Source organism: Copidosoma floridanum, unplaced genomic scaffold (assembly GCF_036245765.1).
Source record: "Copidosoma floridanum isolate Cflo_tuat_1 unplaced genomic scaffold, Cflo_Japanese_pri ptg000006l, whole genome shotgun sequence".
Classification (NCBI taxonomy): Eukaryota; Metazoa; Arthropoda; class Insecta; order Hymenoptera; family Encyrtidae; genus Copidosoma; species Copidosoma floridanum.
In genome coordinates, this window is record NW_028321883.1 from 25,279,610 (window position 1) to 25,298,664 (window position 19,055).

Sequence of the window (19,055 nt, forward strand, 5' to 3'; positions counted from 1 at the left end):
CATGGTCTACCTATAAAGAGGAACCGGAAATCCTTGAGCTGGGCACTGAATGGTTACACTCTTGCCCGATGCTGAACTGAATCGAAAAAAATCCGTGCCACCAGACAACTGTGGACGCGTACTCGAAGCTGGTTCTATAAGTTTACAGTGCGAAAAAGTTAAACTGGTGGAAAAACGTTTCGCATAAACGGTGAAACCTCTGGGATGGGAGACCCTTGGGCAACGCTAGCAACTTACACTACATGCGATGGCCACAATGATTTGTAATTATTGACGATCAACTCCAAAGAGGATTTCTACCTATAAAGCGGAACTGGAAATCCTTGCGCAGGACAGGTCAAAGTAACGGATTTGCCCGTGGCAGACGTAAACCGTTGAAGATCACTGCCACCTGCAAGCTGCGGTCGAGTGCTCGAGGCTGGTTCTAATGTGTCAATAAATGTAATTCCGAGTCTTTAGTGTATTTCGGTTAGTTGGGCGTGTATGAATTACCTGTACATAGGAACGGGAAACCCTTGGGCAGGACATAGAAGAGTCATGGCGCCATTGAGCATAGCTTTAAACGTTTGTGAATCGGCCATCGTAGGAAATTTCGGACGTGCGCTCCCAACGGGCTCTGCGGATAATTTTAGAAAATATTGAAGACACAGGCGGCACGCGTCGAGTTCGTTACGTTGTATAATGGCACCACGTTTTTAGATCGAGTATCAAATCCCGATTACTTAAGCCCTTAACTGATATCCATCATTTTGGGTTCGTTTGAAGGAAAAGTTAAAACGTGTTTCAAAAAATAAATTTTGTTTTTAACTAATGAAAAAAAATAATGAGCCGAATAGCTGTTGGGTTATTTTTTAGGCGAAACGGTGCCCACATACGATTGCACGTGGAGTATCGTATGAAAATAAATAAATCAAATTCTGATAATTGAAAATACCTGAAAACTGGAACAGGAAACGCCTGTGCTAGACAAAACAGCGTCAAGGGTTCGCCGAACCGATTAGTGTAAGTGCGAGAGTTCTCGCTCGTGGAAAATTTTGGTTTAACACCAGCGACAGGCTCTACGAACAAATACAGAAGGCGGCCTTTTAATAATAATACAAAAAAATAATCAAGTCTTAGAATGATGTACGATTGGCATTAGAATCACTGTAAGCCTAGATTGTACTTATTTCATGATTAATACGGCTCGATTTTTTTTTTTTCAGATTATTTTACATGTACTTGCCCAACATCAGTGTAAGCGTAAAATTGAGGTCTGATCATTGTTATGTACTAAGTACCCGTGTATCACGAAGGCCTACCTAGTTATCGTTATACTGGGGAGCCTTGGAATGGACAAAGAAGTTAGGGGAATTTGGGTCGCACGTTTGCTACCGGTTATAAGCCCTGACTTTGGTAAAATCCAAATACTTTTGTGTGAATTGCGTTGAGTTCGATAATGCGATACCTCTAATCACTACTTTCTTTTTCGTATTGTATTTTGCGAGAGACGCAAGATTAAGAATTATTTAGAGAATTAGAAGGTATTTTCAGTGTAAATGCAACTAAAATTTGTATACCTATAAGACGGGACTGGAAATCCCTGCCCCGGGCAAAGAAGCCGTAAATTTTTAGCTGAAGAGGTGGTTAGTCCAATCAGATTCTCCAAAGTTGGAAATTTCGGTCTTACACTTCCCACAGGTTCTGCACAGTTAATCGTATCAAGATATTTTCAATGATTTTTGTATGGGCGAAAAAAGTGATGTGAGAGTTGTAATACATAATTCTACATGTCATCAAGGTATCGCATTAATTTTCCAAGCCGTATTTTTCTAATCGAGTGACCCGAATAGAGGAGGGAGGGGCGAAATTTTTAACTTTACTTCCAAGTGAAACGCGAGGGAATTAGTCAACAAGAAAGCCATCATTTGAAAATCAAGAAAATTACAATTGAGCACCAAATGGTTCTGACAAAAGTTCTCGTTAGCTGGATAATTTAATAAGAAAATGCTCTCCGGTGGCGCAAATCAATATGTTGTACGTGCCCGCAGGGGTACCCTGTCCCAGCATTCAGGTTTATCATTGTCATAAACTTGGTTTTGTTTTGCGACCATTGATGTAACTAAATCTAATTAAGAACGTACTTAATGGTAATAAAAATAATCAAAAAACTGTAAGTTACAATATCTTTTAAAATAACTCTGTAAAACCAAGTTTATTTGTTTATAAAGATGCATGTTTGCGTGCATACTTATATACACGCATACACACATCATCAAATGTAAATTGATAAAATTGGATTATTCTATTTATGTACACAAAAACTGAATTGTATTGTGTCTCGTTAATTTATAACTTCTTAAGGTCACGCGTTCAACGAATACATTACAATTTATTTTTAATAAAAAAAACCTTTTTGATCAGCGATATTGTTCACAAAATAAATAGCAGTCTTTATTTGCACGACAATACATTTTCAATATTTAGTTTTAAACAAATAGATTATCTGAACAATCTCGCAGATAGTTTATCATAATCCAATTTTATTTTTTAAATGTAAACCATACGTAAAAAATTTTCATTAAAGTTAATCTTGATTTCGAAAGAAAATATTTAACTATAAATTTAATTATAGCTATGTGAATGAAAACTGAGTAAACAAATTTACAGGCCAAATTCAAGAATAATTCTTTAGATGTACGTAAGACAGAGAAGAGTAACATAAACGTATTTTTACTAATTATTTTATTTTGATGAGTGAAAAAACTGGAAGTATACAAAACTGATGTTTTATCATACGATTAGAGGACAAATACTCATTGACTATTTTAATTCTGCAGATTACACGCTTCCAATAAAAATTCGTTAATAAACCGCTGTTATGACTAATAAAATTATTTTTGCCATCTCAAAATAAAGCTTGGGTTTGCGTATTATGTATATAAAATAAATACTTTATATGTTATTTATAAATAATTTATAGTGAAAGTGCGGAATGTTAATAAAAAATTGAACCTCAACTATTGTTTGAAATTAAAATTTTTTACGTATGGTCATTCTATTCTGGTCTTGTTTTCTGATTAATTCCAATTTTGTTATTTTTATTTATTATCGATACTCTTTAACTATAAAGAAAAGAAAAAAAACTATTCACAACCAGAATAGAAAATTAAATGAATAATAAAATATTTGAAAATGAATATTCAGTATATTCATCATGTAGAAAATTTACCAGTAATGACGAGTCGTCCTTTGGTAGCAGATAATCTTGTTTCTCCAGTCAATCTGTGTTTAGTACGGCACTGGTAGGTTTTGTAACCATCTTCTGGGCCCACATCTTTAATATGCAGCTCCCCAGATGGAAGCACGAGATATTTTCCATCTAGATAACAGGATGGAGAAGTAACATCAATACAAGCATTTTATATTCCTTAACAAAGAAGAAAAAATCATGCATCGACTTTTATAAACTTTCCAAAGTTCCGTTTTTTCATTCTCAAAACCAAAAACTTTTTTACGAAAAACGGAAACTTTGGTACTTATGTACAAGCTTCAAAGGGCTATTTCCAAACGTCATGCATTTAGTAGTTAGTAGCTGCATAAACAGTAAAAAATATAGCCACTCGCATGCAAATTGCAAAATGTAAAAAACAGCAAGAGTGTTACATGGGTGGGGAAGGGGTAAGCTGGAGATGAACGTATTATTGCTGGAAATAAAGTAAGAGGAAAATCAGAGGAAGGAGAGCACTTTGCGAGATCGTAACAATGATTGAATATACGTAAAGCCTGGGACAGCGCGAGCAGCTGCAGTTAACGTCTTATGGAATTGAGGCATATCGAATGTCTACGAGTCTGTTTTTTTTTTTTTTTTTTCATTTTCCTGATTATTATTACTTTCATTATCATTGTTGTTATTATTTGTCGATTGTACGACGGCGCAATGGCGAGCACGTCAAGACGCGCTCAGATTGACACTTACTTTCATTTGTAAATCGACAAAACGAGGGCCAAATAGCCATGAAAATTATTGGAATGCATGAACTATGAAAATGATTAAATCAACTGTTTCTCAGACAGCCCAGATGTACATTTGTACTACGCGTAACCAATCGGCAGAGAGTAATGACACGGGCAGCGTAAATACAAAGCAATTCACGTGTAAAAAGTCGACTCGTCACGTTTGATCGTTGTTGGGATGTAAGCTCATCCAGCCTCGGTCAAGACAATGTATAAAGTGAAATGTAGTACGTGCCAGAGTAACAATGGGAGCGAGTGGTCAAACTGCGTTTGGCGTCTCTAACGTGTGTTACATATATACATAGCAAGGGAGAAAGATGTATAATATCTGACTGGCTAGCTAGAGCGGAGTACCGTAATCGTTTCCTGGATAAATTTCCGTGGTCTCGTCTTCGAGCCAAGCGTCGACTTGTACGAACTCAACGATGAAGCTAGGGATGAAGCACTTAAGCAACGCAAAATTGTTGCGCAAGACGTGCTCATCCATGACGTTCACTGCGTATTGCTGCCCGACAACTGCAACACAAGACATTTTGGCAAATTTTCAGCTTGTGTTTAATTTTTACTTTTGACAAAAATCTTACTGAGACAACAAATCGTGTTTCTCTTTTCTTTTTTTGAGCAAAAAAATCCGATCTCTCGTCTACGTATGCGCTCCTGACAAAGGTTTTCGTTTGAGGTTCGAGACGGGGATGAGTGTACAAAAGGGAGGCTGTGCTACAATAGCAGTACCGTATGACTGGTTATCGAAGGTAAAGCTCTCGTTGCTGGAGCTGATCCACTCGGACACAATTACGTAATCATTGACAAACGATGCTATTTGACACCGGAACACGGCCGGATTGCCGCGGATTGCGAAGACGTCGTAAACCTGAACCTCGAAATACTGAGAAACAGCTGTAATCAAGTACAATCGCACATTCAAGTCTTACTTTTGATGGCTTTGTTCGTTCGATTTTTTTTTTTTTTTTTTTCATCCGTCAGTTTCAAGATTTTTTTCTCCTATCTGCACTTGTAAGTTTTATTTTCAAGTAACCACAAGTGGCAGGTGTGTTTTATCAACAAAAAGTGTCCCAAATAAAAAGAAAAAAAAACTATACGTCGTTATACTCACACAGTGCCATTTGTAAAAGTATACGTACAGTACAGTACTCCTTAGAGGTTTTAATGTGCTACTAGTTTTTATTTTAAATACGAGCTACCCTAAAAACATACTTTATTTATATAATACACAAAATTTACAGGTCAGCCATTTTTGAATCACTTTTCGACCGTAATTGGCATTCAATTGCAAAAATAGCACCGATTCGATGAAAAAATAGCAAGTCTGTATTTTTATCTCAACGTTTTTCGTGACAATTTTTCTATCACTCCAATTTGGTATGTTTTTGCTAATGATGATAAAATATTACGATTTTTTGACCATCTATAATACAATCTTTTTTGCGATTTTATTATCCACTTTGTCTTCTTTTCCAACGTCATATATGTACGTGTATATACGCAATTTTCCCTCATCCTGTATAAATCACTTTTGTAACAGATTAATGATTTCCTTGACCTGCAGTAACTGTCGCAGCCTAAACGGACATTTACAAAAAAAAAAAAAAAAAAAAAAAACCAAAATAATCCCACGTACGTTTAGAAGTTCTAGCTCTCACGCAAATCGGTTGAAGGAAGGAAATGGTTAGTTGATTATTGAAAGCAGAATTGGAAAAAAAACACCAAGGAAAGTATGCAAGTACAGCCGTATACCGGTTAGAAAAACAAAACGCAGCATGTCACAGCTAAGTAGGTATGACGTGCAATCGAAAAAAAAAAAAAAAAAAACCCCTACCATACTCCCTGCCGGTCGTGTAAATATTGCCTTCGTTGTCAACCCACTGGTCGACGTAGATAAACTCGCTTATAAAGGACGGCAGTCGGCATTTCACTATCGCGTGGTTATTTAGTATGACGTATTCGTTCTCGGCCTCGGTAATGTAAGACTGCGACACAACTACGCGTGTGCCGGTTCATATTTTCGTAGTTACAGCAACAGCAGCAACGACAGCACATGTACAAGATACATTTACAGTTAATTGGCAAATTTTTAGCGTACACTACATATTATGTACACCTATATTTTTCTTTATATTTAAAATTATTTCTGTATACAAGTGTATACTTTGTTTTTTTAATTCGCAGACTTAAGTGACTCCCACGAGTATCGCTCCAAGGAGTAGACGAATCACCCGCAATATCGATACCATACAATTTAAGTAGTATCAACATACGTGCGGTCAGACGTATAGCTTTCATAAGCCGCTTGAATATTTTTTTTTACACTGTTTCAGATACCGTTGGACGATTATTTTTTTCTCGATCTATTTTTTTTTTATACCGTTTATTTATTCATCAAAGCGGGGCACTCTCCCAGTACGTGTATTTTATATCATCACAACGCGTGGCTCTTCACAGACCAAAAAGACTCTATACTGCATTTGAGGGAAATTCTTAACGCTGCTGCAAAAGAAGCTTAAAAATAAATGTATTGGCCGAGTAAAATTGTCCCAACAGATTTTTATGGACGTAAAGGGTATATCAACTAGATGTGACCGATGGAGGATAGACAAAAGCTAAAAAGTGACTCGAAAATCGAAAATGAGATCGCCGAGTTACGCATGGCTCATGGGGAAGCTGAGCACACGAGCAATACGGGTACGCTTAAACAAGTTCGTGTTGTGTCGAAAAATTTTTTAAAAGCACCAACTTTAGAGTTCCCGACGCCATTGAGTGTCATTCGTGGATATCTATTGCGTTTTCACAATGAGTTGCAGTGACGTTGACAAAAAAATCCAACGAGTAAAAATGTGAAAAACGATAAAAGTAGCGTCATATACATACTTTTCACCCACGGGCATGAATCGTTATAGAAACGTTCTGTAAAATTTATTCTATAAAGAGAATGGTGTTCACTGTATACGCTATCCACGACTGAAAAATAAACCTTTTAAGATTGCTAGTACGGTATTTTTTTCAAACTTGCAAACTCGAAGCGATTTCATACTATCACTAAAAAAGAGATCAATGTATCGTTGAATTTTCACGTGCTACAGTTTTGTCGTCACTAAGTAAAAAATTTGCTCAACTGTCTAGTTTATTGACTCGATCTCGGCCTCAGTGACATAAGACTGCCATACAACTGCTCGGGCCCTTGCCAACAAATCAGTTCATACCAAGTATCAGTGGCAGCACATACACAAGAAACATTAATTCAATTGAGTAATTTTACCGATACCCATGAATATTTATACATCTCCAAATGGTCTAGGAAGGACGGGAAAACAATGGAACGGACAAACAGTACAGTTATGGTATACAGAATAAAAAAAGGTGCATGATACGTTTGATGCATTTCAGCATTATTTTACTCTATATTTATGTACCCGAGTCTGTCGCAGAATTTTGAAACGAGGGCAAATAAGTCTCGCCGTCTTCTCGAATCCAAGCCTCAACTGTCACGAATTCGCTTACGTAGCTGGGTATGCTGTACTCAGAAAGTGAGTAAAGTAAAAAAAAAAAAAACAATTATTTTAAACTTATTTTTTTAGATTCGTCATCACGTTGGAAAATTTTTTCATGAATGAAAATTTCATCAATGATTACTGATATTTACAAACGTAGTTTGGACAAAAGTTATCGTACCTGCACCGCAAAACTCCCGAATTGCCGCGTATGATATACTCGGTCATTATCTCCGGGTGGTAGGCCTGCGTCACAACTAATCAAACGACTTTTTAATTTTCTACAAACATCGTTTACATGACTGATGAAAAAAAAATTGAAATGATCTTTTACGTTTCCATGATCATTGCAACAACGTTTATAGAGTCAACGATTTACAATTATGGATTCCTATTATGTGGTCAACAAAAATACATCATTAAATAATTTAGTAATTTTAGAATTTACCACTTATTCATTTCGGGCCTCAGCGTATGAACAAAGACAAAAATCAGAGTCTTCTTCATTTATCGTGCACTTGATTATGCAATTTCTTTACGCTGCGCCCATATGTACGTATGTTTATCTAGTACTTCTCTCGTACAGCATTTTTTCTGTTTATTATAATGTTTTTTTTTTTTTTAATTTTACGTTTTCATGAAATTATTCAAATGTCAATAGTTGTAACAGATCTTCGTGGATATTCGATTGTTCCGTTACGAGGAAAAAGCTGCAAAGACCTCCCGCGCTGCCCCTTTTTTGATTATAACGAGTCTTGCTGTAAAAGTCGATAAAAATAAAGGGCTACTACCATATTCGTCTCCCATATTAAAGGTATTTCCCTGATCGTCTTGCCAGCCGACGATTTGCACAAACTCGGAAACAAAGCTGGGCAGGGCTGCTTTCAGAATCGCCGAATTTCCGAGTATGACGTATTCGTTATTTACCTCCGACTGATAAAACTGATGTACGACTGAAAATATTCCAAGCTATTTTTTACTCACTCATTCATGGTAACTATGTCGTTGTTAATTTTTCCCCTCCTTTTTGCATACAGTAATATTCCTTATGCTTCCGAAAACGTTGATTCTATTGTGCAGCGTCGATAAATAGCCCGAAGCACTGTGACATGCACTCTGACCAATTTACGCTTAATAATGGCTGATGTAACTAAGTGACTCTTTCTGCGTGATTTTTTACATTTTCTAATAATACACTGACACTTACGACTCGTTCCATTATGAAATTATTTTTCATGGTCTTGTTTCAATCTCATGGTAATTCGCAAAAGATTCGATATTTCTTTCAGTAAATGATACCGTGCGTGCCCTATTATTTAAATAAAATATGAAATCTGTAAACAGTGTCAAAATGTACGATTCGGTACATCGACTGCATGTGTTATTATTTGTAAATAATACAGCCGCGTGTAGTAACGAATAAGTTGTGCCAAGAAGCGAATCAAAGAACATTCAAAAGATTTTATTTTTATGTGTTACATAAGAAAACGTACCACAAAAATTGATCAATACATCACATTGGTGGTAATATTAAAATATTTTCTAAATAGTGATTGTATTAAAAAGTATTGATGATATTTCTATAAAAGAGAGTATAAAAGAATGTTTTGTAAATATTTTTTGGAAAATTCCTTAAATATTTCTTTCAGCATTTTGTACATGCTGCGAAGGGTAGTCACCACCTATAGCGACTGATGGGAAATACTAGCCATGCAACGAAACGCTTGAGATCTGGCGGGAAGTTTGAATTGCAATCAGTGGCGCAGAAATGTACAGACCATCAACCTCTATTTTTTAAATTGTAAATCTAGAATTAATAAATGATTGATGTTTTAATGATTTAAGCCGTAACAGGTTGGTCTGAGCCAATTGCATCAAAAATATACCGGAGACATCAACACTCAAAGTTAAAAAAGCCTCTACAGCTACTACCCTTTGATGATGATTGATCAATGACAGATTATAATTATATTAAATATAATTGCCCATACTACACGTACTTATTCACAAGGTTTGATAAGTGCTTTAAATTTGTATCATCTTAATTTTAGTAGCTCTTGATAGGGCATTTGACTCGCTAGTAGAGCATTAGAAGTTTATTAGTTAGTGCTTCCAATAGAGATACGAGGAGATATGTACTATCATAAAGAAAGGCTACTTCATCAAATTTACGATGTGTTGAAAAAAGTTAAATCTTGCGAGATCCATAGTACATCATAAAAGATTAGCCACTATCAATTTAGTACGTATATAATGGTCTCAAAGAGAGCATTCATGTTAACTCGCACAAATTTAGCTTATCACAAACAGGCCTTGAAAAGATTACGAAAGCACTATAACGTTATGTACACCATGTGGTTATTTTAATGAAGTTCATACATGGACAAGAGTTTTGCAATTTTCCATCGAGATGCAAATTACTAGTCATCTGAAAGATATTGACGGATTCGAGAGAAATGTGAAATATTGTCAAACAGAAAGGTATAAGATGATAGAGAACAGCTTGATCATTTCAATGCATAATCATCAATGAAATAATTTAAAAAATAGATCACCGATAAAAATGGTCAATTGAATAATTAACGTTACGAGAAACAAAGTTAGTGCAAAGATTCGAACGGAAAAATGTCCTTTCATCATCTTTACCATGACGATCATCGTCGGCATATTTATAGACATGTAATTACTACGCTTGAAAATCAGGCATCTCTACAAATGTCGATTTTCTTTTTAATCTGCAACCGATTGTATGAGAATGTAATATTTTCTACCATATGGTAACTATTGCTTCGTTACACTTTTTTTTAAACTTATCGCACGCGGTGTTTCTATACGCTTTCGGCGAAATTAATTATTTCGTTTAAAGTATACAACGCAAACCCTTGCGCTTCGAGCAATTTACACCAATAAAAGCTACAACTACACGCCAAGGCCGTGTGTGCCAACATTCACGAACGAACCGACATTTTTCATATATGGCTATCGTATCGGCATTTTTTAAAACTTTTATCCCCACATTTCTGTGATTCCTCAATTTTTCTAATTCACAACAAACCGGCATCTTGATGTTTATTATTTACGGCTTGAAATTATTCAACTGACGCGATATTTTTTAAAGCAAGTAATAAAAATCAAACCGAAAACTAACAGTGTTCTTTTAGCTACTTTTCAATAGAAAACACATATCGTCGACAGATAAAACATGGTCAATCGAAATGCAACAATGCACTGACAATTTCGGTAAAAAAAAATGTCAAAAAATTGTTGTCGTTGAACACTACACGTTTGTAACTGCAAGCCTAGACTCGACTTCTGTCCCAGTTTTTACAATATTCGCTACGCAAAGATTGCACACGACAACCATTGAAGTACCGTAATCTTGTTCGCCGTCTGGATGACTAACGAACTCTTCTCCTTGATCCGTGTGCCATGATAACACAGTTACGAAATCTGCTACGAACGAAGGCACTACACAGCGAATCACTATCGAGTTGCCGCGGATCACGTAGTCTTTGTTCACATCGGTATCGTAGTACTGCGAGACGACTATATGAATGAACCGAACACACAAAAACAATATTTCAATACATGTATAATACAAATTTTAGTTTTACCAACGCTTATAACTTATTCTTTAATCGTTCATTCCTACACGAAATTTCCGTTTACCTGGTCTTTTTACCATACATGTGTACCTATTAAATTGAAGTGGTTGTATGATTTTTTAAATATTTGGTTGGTCCCTGTCACATATTGTGATGTAATTATTATTAGAACTCGTCGAGTGAACCACCAAACCGGAGAACATTCACGTAATTTTGAACGTATAGTTTTACATTGAAAATGTCCAGTTGAACTGTAAATTGAAAATTTTTTAGATACGCTACGTCGTTTTTGATCAAGTAAGGCACGCGATGAACTAATAAAATTTACTGAATCACCCAATTGTTCTACTGTTTGGAAAAAACAAAAAAAAACAAAAATCGATTCTCAGTGAGTCATCATTTAGTGACTGCTGTGAAAAAAAAAAATTGTTTTTTCATAAGGTATGACGTTTTTACGTGAATGTTCTGTTTGGCGAGCGATGAGTGTTTTTCCGCCGAAGAGAAGCATCAGAGTGAATCTTACCAGCTCTAACGTTGACGTCTCGGCTGTGAATAGAACCGACGGGATTTTTTGCCAGGCAGATGTAAACTTGCGCGTGAACTTCTTGGCGGTAATCTTCGGCTCTGAATGGCGGAAACACCAGATTACCGTTTGGAAGGACCTGAAAAATTTGAAAATTAAACAATCTGGTGCACAGTGTAAACCGACGACACGAATAATAATTGTATATCTCACTTGGCGCAATCCCGGCACGTCGCCAACAGCAGTTCCGTCCGAGCGGATCCAAATGATGTCCGGCTGCGGGTTGCCTCGCGCTTGGCATTCGATCACGGCACCAGTGCCGTTCGAAAAATCTATGCGATTAGGCGGTTCTTTCACGAAAATGGGGCCCATGCTCTCATCTTCGGCCAACGCTGGAAGAAAACGTTCATTGGATTCCTTTATTTTTCATACGTTCGATATGATATAGTAAAAGTTTTTTTTTTTTCTTTTCAACTTACCCAGCATGAAGGACGATGAGACGAGAAGAAAAACAACGTGTTTCCACAGCCTCCCGCATCTTAAGGGAGATTTTTCCCCCATTTTTGAATGTTTCGTGAACTATCGAGTCGAAATGTTATCTGAAAACAAAAACAAAACGTTTACGTTTATTGTCTGGACTTATTTTAGTTTGCAAAGCTTATGGTTTCTCTTATAAATAATGTTATTATGGTTAAATAATTTAACGGAAATTAAACGCAAATCTACTTTTGTATAATGTTACATTTATACACATCCGTTACCGTACGAGGGTGTACTAGGTATTTTTTTGTTTTTAAACCCAAATCAAATCAGTACACGACATTCCACCCATACTTATTTGTATTTGATAATAACTGATTCAATGAACAATTGCACGCAGTGCCACATACTCTGTAAAGAAGTGTCAATGAATTCAGCGCACATGTAGACACATGTGTGGCAAGAGCATCATAATCATCACACACAGATATATGTATATGCGCAATTAGAGTCAATGCGAATTTCCGAGTGAGTCATCGCTAACGGAATGCACAGTTGCAAACATACAAAGGTTTGATTGTGCGGATAGTAATGTTTTTTTTTTCAATGAGAAAAGAAAAGCATGTACCGTTCTACAATCAAAGTCAAGCACAAAAAATTGCGAGAGCCATTCCGTACACTAGAATCAGCGCGACGAAAGCGAGCGCGAGTTGTAAAAAATGTAAGTAAAAAAGACTAAGCATGGAAAAGAAAAAAAAAAAAAAAAAAAAAAGTGAAGGTAAGCACGTGGTTCGAGTCAAGCGCCAGCCGGCACACATGTGACCGGCTGCTGGTTACATGGACGCACGAGCGTGGGAGTTGACGAACAAGTTGATAATATAACGTAACATGGCACATATTATAATCCATGGAATGTAAGCCTGTGAAAGTATACTATACACTTATAAATAAAGGACCGAGAGCGGAAACGCGCACCACCGAAGAAGATAATATTTAGCCGGCCGCGGGGAAGTACCGCGACATGCGAGCCCCTTTAAGTATATTATGATGTACGTACATCAAATGGCACGACAGAGAGAACAAAAAAAAAATATGATGTATAATTTGAAGCTTAAATGTACGGGGATCGGAGAAAGAGAGATTTTATTATTGATCGCGGCGAAGTGTGTAATAATTAGGTACGCATGATGGCGCGTAATTTTTTTTTTTTTTTAACCATACACATTTTGAAACGGTTAGGGATGAATTTATACATCAGTACAGATGGACAGAGCTGGGAGTCGAGGAGGCAAAAAAAAGGGCCGAAACAGCAGCTGCGACAGACGCGAAGAGCACGCGCGCTGGCTCATATGTGGGTGCACATGTACACTGTGATGATGTGCGTGTATGTATATTGTATATATAGGTATACGTGGCCCTGTATACATAATGAAAATGGATGCCCCCCTCCGGCCATTACCCTCCTATGCTCCGAAATGACTGAACGGAGCTCCCTACGTACAACATATACATATAAGTAAACTAAACAATGAATACGGGATTGTTGCATTTTGCGAAATTGCCGGTTCGTCTTTTTTTTTTTTTAAGGTGACTTTCCGAAATACCTGCAGATACCGGTTTATAGTGCCATTGTAAATAATAACAGTATGCGAAATGATTTTTGTCTTTTTGGTGGTGAGCTTTCGTTGACGCGTGTGTGCTTTTCAGCTATACACACTACAAATACATGTATGTATGCCTATGAACATACAACGCATGCAACTGCAGCTGTGAGGGCTCGTATATTTATAATGAGTCACACACGTGCAGTGTGTATATGACCACGAAGCGAGATGTGGGATTGATGTGTGTAAAAATTATAATACAATGCTCGTGCCGTTGTGTATGGGTGCAGCAAAACTGTTCTCTCATTTTTTTTTTTTTTTTTTTTTTTTACAGGTAAGCGCACCCACTACTACACGGACGAAAAGCACCAGGGTTTTCAAGTCTTCTATCATGCACACGTATAAACAAAGCAGCATGGAATGAATAAATGCACGTAAAAATTCGAATGTGGCTCATTTCTTATCTTATTATTTTATTATTATTTTTTTTTTCTTACGTTTTTGATTCAGCAAGTGTTATTGTTTACCCCACGGTACATGCATAAAAATTATGTCACACACAGCCCCCTGAGGCTCGTACTCGTGCATTATAACCCACCTATAGTACACTACTTTAGTTGACAATTGGTCGAAAGAAGAGAGTCACTCGAAGCGCTCCTTTTTAGGGTGGCAGCTGACAATTATTATGTAGACCGTGTCCTATTCAATATTTAAATGTGTATCCTGTACGTTGTTTATGCTCATTGAAGTCCAAATAATTCGATCCAATGGAATATGTACGTATGGGGTACGCAAGTAATACGAGGTGCGTATAACGTAGGTTGGCGAGGAGTCGGCCGATGCTTTATATGTGGCCAGGAAGAAGGGCCTCCACATACACTTGCGGAACTCTCACTTTTTTTTTTTAATTTAACATAAACTTTGGTATTATTTTATCCACTCACTATCAAAGGAAGGAAAAGGGGGGGGGGCACACTACATGCACTGTAATTTATTTTCACAAGGTAGAGAGACACTGCACACTGGTTTTTCAACACTTGGTAAGGTAATCAACACTTAACGCACTCTGTTATTGAAACACCATGCACGGGTGACGAGGTAGGTGTGTGTGCTCGCGAGCGCGGCCCCCTACGAGTTGGCGGGCGACATCCGCTCGCTTGGCCACGCCACTGGCTCCAGAGCACGAGGAAGCGATACCTGGGATGTACCACCTAGAACTCACTTTTAACAACGCCCGGGCCGGACGACCGACCCTTTGTTTTTTTTTTTTTTTTTTTTTTTTTTGCTTTTTTAAACGCACGTCCCGTACAGTTGATGGCACTGTATTTCCGTACCGATGTTACGCTTGTCAGTTAATTTAACGAAATTGTATGCCCGACGCTGTTTTTTACGGGGATTGTAACTAGAGCCAAGCTAATGTGCAGACCGACCGTCTGCGCTGTCTAGGGCTCCAAACTCCAAACAATACTGCGCGAATATTGCACTGTACCTATTTATCTCGACTCCAGTTTACGGGGAGTATACCAAACTATGGAGCGCAAACCTCGATCCCTCGACGACCTCGACGTTTCGTTGTTGGCGCGCTCGCGCTCGTCGATACATCTCGAATCTCCGTCTCTCTCTCTCTCTTCCTGGCCTCTGCAATCTTATTGTTATTATTATTCTTATCCGTGAATGGGTTTGACATTGTTCAGTGGAGCGTGAGGAAAGAATTGCGGTGTTTTTGATTTACCGATCTCTACCGATCTTTACCGATTTTCGCCGATTTTCACTGATTTTTACCTATGAAAATCGTATTTGTGCTTAACTAGTATTACAATGTAAATTAAAGTGACAGGATGGTCGAAATCGGCACTTAAGATCATTAACAACGAGCCCAAACAACGTTTTATTCGTTATTTATTGCTTGCTGTACCATCCACCTTTATCGTTTCAAAGAAAATCTTCTACATGTAAGAGAACACGTGAAACTCAATATCATCGTATTTTAAGATAAAAAAATCGGTAATACCCGCACACTGTATCTCTCCTTATACGTATAGTATTGCACGCATGCATGATACCGAGAGCGTATAATTATATACGCGCGTGCATATATGCCTACACATGTATATTTACCGAGATATTGAAAAAAGAAAGGTGCGACCGGTAGATATATGGAAAAGTATATAAGTAATGAGCTCAGATGGAGACTGATCCTACCGGTTATATGTATATGCGTACACATTTATCCATAGATGTACAATACATACAATGAGGACATATGTATATTTATGTGTCTGCAGCTGTTGCTGCTGCGAGCCAGCCTCTCCTGCAGCTTATTATTCGAGATGTGGTTGGCCGTACCTCCTATATATAATATATGTATATATATGCTTTTCCTTTGGTATAAATGCGTCCAGCGTATACACTGCATACGCGCGCCCATTATACCGGTAAAACTTAAAGGAAGTGGGGGCCCGAAAAATCTGTCAGAGCCACCTGCGCTCTGCTCTTCCTTTCTTTCGTTCTTTGCATCTCCCCCAACCCCTTTCTAACGAACTCCATACAGACAACCGATGTTCTTTCGTTGTTCTTTTTTTTTTTTTGCTCTTCTTTCCTTCTATTTTCTCATCAGCGCGCACTCTATTCATCTCCTTCACTCTTTCCTGTGCGGTTACATGGATTTCTTTTTTCTTTTTTCTTTTTCTTACCTCTTTTATTTCAATCTTGCGTTTTCTCTCTCTCTCTACCTTGTGTTAACGGCCATGTCGAAATCTTCGGCGGGTATACGACCGGCAACTATTACATTCTATCGCGTATACGTATATGTACCTATATCCGGGATCAAAAACTGGTATTTCACGAATTCCTAACAAGTTGGTATTATACGTTTCTGTATGTATACTTGCGTACTTGGGAATCGAATTTTCATCGATCCGTACACCGCAACGGGTGATTTATGGATTTAAAAACTGAAAGAAAGAATTTTTTTACGGTTTATTAATCCCACTATTTTTTTTTTTTTTTCATCTACTCGATTCGACATTGCATATACGTACATTCCGATGTATGGTATATTTCAAGAAATTCCATCCTTTGGTACGATGATGATCTTTCAAATAATAGCCGTTCAAGGAAAAAAAAAAGATACTCTTATTTACCGAGGTACCCCTAGAGAGATTAAATAAAGGACTAGTCGCAGATGAATACACTTATCTACTGCCGTCGTCTGTATGTTATAGCCATCATATTTGATGATGTGGCTATGTAAATTTGATAAATGAGTCATTAAACGAAACGTAAAATATTTCGATGTGCGAAACGAGATTGACGAAATTTATTGTTAATAGAATTTTTTCAATACATTTTCCTAAATTACGCGAGATCTAAACTATATTATGGCTGAAAAATTCTTGGGCACAACTCTATAGTGCCATTTTTGAAAACTTGCGTTGCATTCTTTTCCATTACTGTAATACTTACTACTCAGATCGCAAATGAGAATTTTGCAATGCAATCGAGTTAGATGCAAACATAATATGTTCGCCAACCGCATTGGTACACTGTAATCCGACTAATCGAAAAAGTAAAATTACCACGAGATTGACAGGATTACGGTAATCCGACCGCTTATTTTGCTGAGACGAGCTCTGTACGCTTATTCACAACGAAACTGCTACACCAGCCATATGAGAATATAAAATTAACGATTCGACTATTTGACCACTTGATTCTGTATCAAAATATTTGTCACGTGTAATTTAAGTGTCAAACGTTTGTGGATGAAATTAAAACGTCACGTACTTGTACCATTAGTGTTTACATTAAAGTACACGAAAAGGCATCTCACGGGGAAAGTTTTTTGGGTATAGTGTAGCGTAAAAAGTTTTTAAAAAATTAGCATAATGCCATGATAAAAGCGAAATTTTTTCAAAAACACGAATTATCGGAATAAGGTTAGCCCATTTTGTTTTTTTATGTTACTCCTACGAAATACAGTTTTTTCTTTACAATAATTATATCAAAGGTTTCCACGTGATAAAATTTTCAATGCATCGGTACTTTTGGTAAAAAAAAAAACAGTTTTAGCAAAAAAGGTGCTATAGCTAGTATTGTTAAATAATAGATTATTATCAATATGATTTGACAGATCAAAATTCCAAACATTGGCTGAGCTCCATACTTACACATGTAGTCATGCTGGTCGGTGTATTGCCAATAACCTTGAATTTCACGTAGATTCTATGTAAATTTTGTCAAAAAGTACATAAAAGATATAAATTTTTACTTAACCTTAATTTATAGGCAATTTATAGGCAATTTTGAAATACCAGGAATTGCGACGCTTTCATCAACAGCATTACCATACTCGTGTCTTCTAACATACATGTATACATACACATTGAGTGTCTCCGTTTGTTAGAGCACGAAGGCAAAATTCTCACCATTTTACATTTCCATAGGCAAGTGTTATGTTTATTTTTCAGTCAAGTATTTGATTTGATTTCATCATTATTTTCAAGATTACTTGAATCAAACGGGAGGCAAAGACAACAAAGTCAAAATTTTTGACATTGATGCAATCGAACGAAACAACGTAATCAACCATTGAGTCACACAAGAGTGAAAATATGACTAGACGGTGTTACAAAGTGGACGCACTTGTCTGCCTGACTACCATCTTTCAAGTTTTTGACCACTTGAAAAACAAGCCTTGAACGTGTATGTAACGTATACATATATATTTTTAGTTTTTTAGTTTTTTTTTTTTCACATTGAAAGGCAAAATAAATAAAAAATTTCCATCGAGGCGAACCTTCGGTGTACCTTTCTCATTTTTATCGTGGCATCGATTATACAGGAACGAGGTCGCGAAGAAAAACTCTTTTTTTTATTTTTTCTCAACGCAGGCATCATGGAGGAGGAAATTTGGCCTTTTGTCGAATATGTCACACCGCACAAGCTTCCCAGTAAAAAAAGTAGAAACTAGATCAAAAGTAAAAGTCGATTGCACCGGCTTGCATCACGAGATTCCCCCTAAAACGGTGCCCAATCTCGATGCGCGCTCCAGCCTCTCCTCGAAAAACCGTGGCCTCGATTTTCCCCATAAATTACACGATACCATCACGAACCCGGAGAAAAATAAAACATTCCTCGAAAAATCATTTTCATCGACTTTCGGTCAACGAAATAGTATGTCTTTCGTCCCAAGCTCACCGATGCGCATCAGAGATCGGTGGAAAAAACAAATTTGACGAAACTTTTACCACTATTGCGAAAAAACGTAAAATCCGACAAAAACCACAAGTACCCATACCCCGGCTATATGTATATAATATACGGATACCGAAAAGCAAAG

General features: G+C 37.1%; 1 protein-coding gene across 1 annotated transcript in view; it reads right to left on the bottom strand.

Annotated features, from left to right (window-relative positions):
• Window positions 1-14,992, bottom strand: part of Dscam1 (Down syndrome cell adhesion molecule 1) — a 54,679-nt gene extending 39,687 nt beyond the window's left edge. The window contains exons 1-6 of the mRNA XM_089598871.1: window positions 14,313-14,992; window positions 12,110-12,229; window positions 11,844-12,022; window positions 11,631-11,769; window positions 10,875-11,048; window positions 3,212-3,361 (exon numbers count right to left, since the gene is read on the bottom strand). Coding sequence (XP_089454997.1) covers window positions 3,212-3,361; window positions 10,875-11,048; window positions 11,631-11,769; window positions 11,844-12,022; window positions 12,110-12,191 — 724 coding nt within the window. The 5' untranslated portion in view covers window positions 12,192-12,229; window positions 14,313-14,992. The remainder of the gene's footprint in view (window positions 1-3,211; window positions 3,362-10,874; window positions 11,049-11,630; window positions 11,770-11,843; window positions 12,023-12,109; window positions 12,230-14,312) is intronic.
• Between the last annotated feature and the right edge of the window lie 4,063 nt (window positions 14,993-19,055).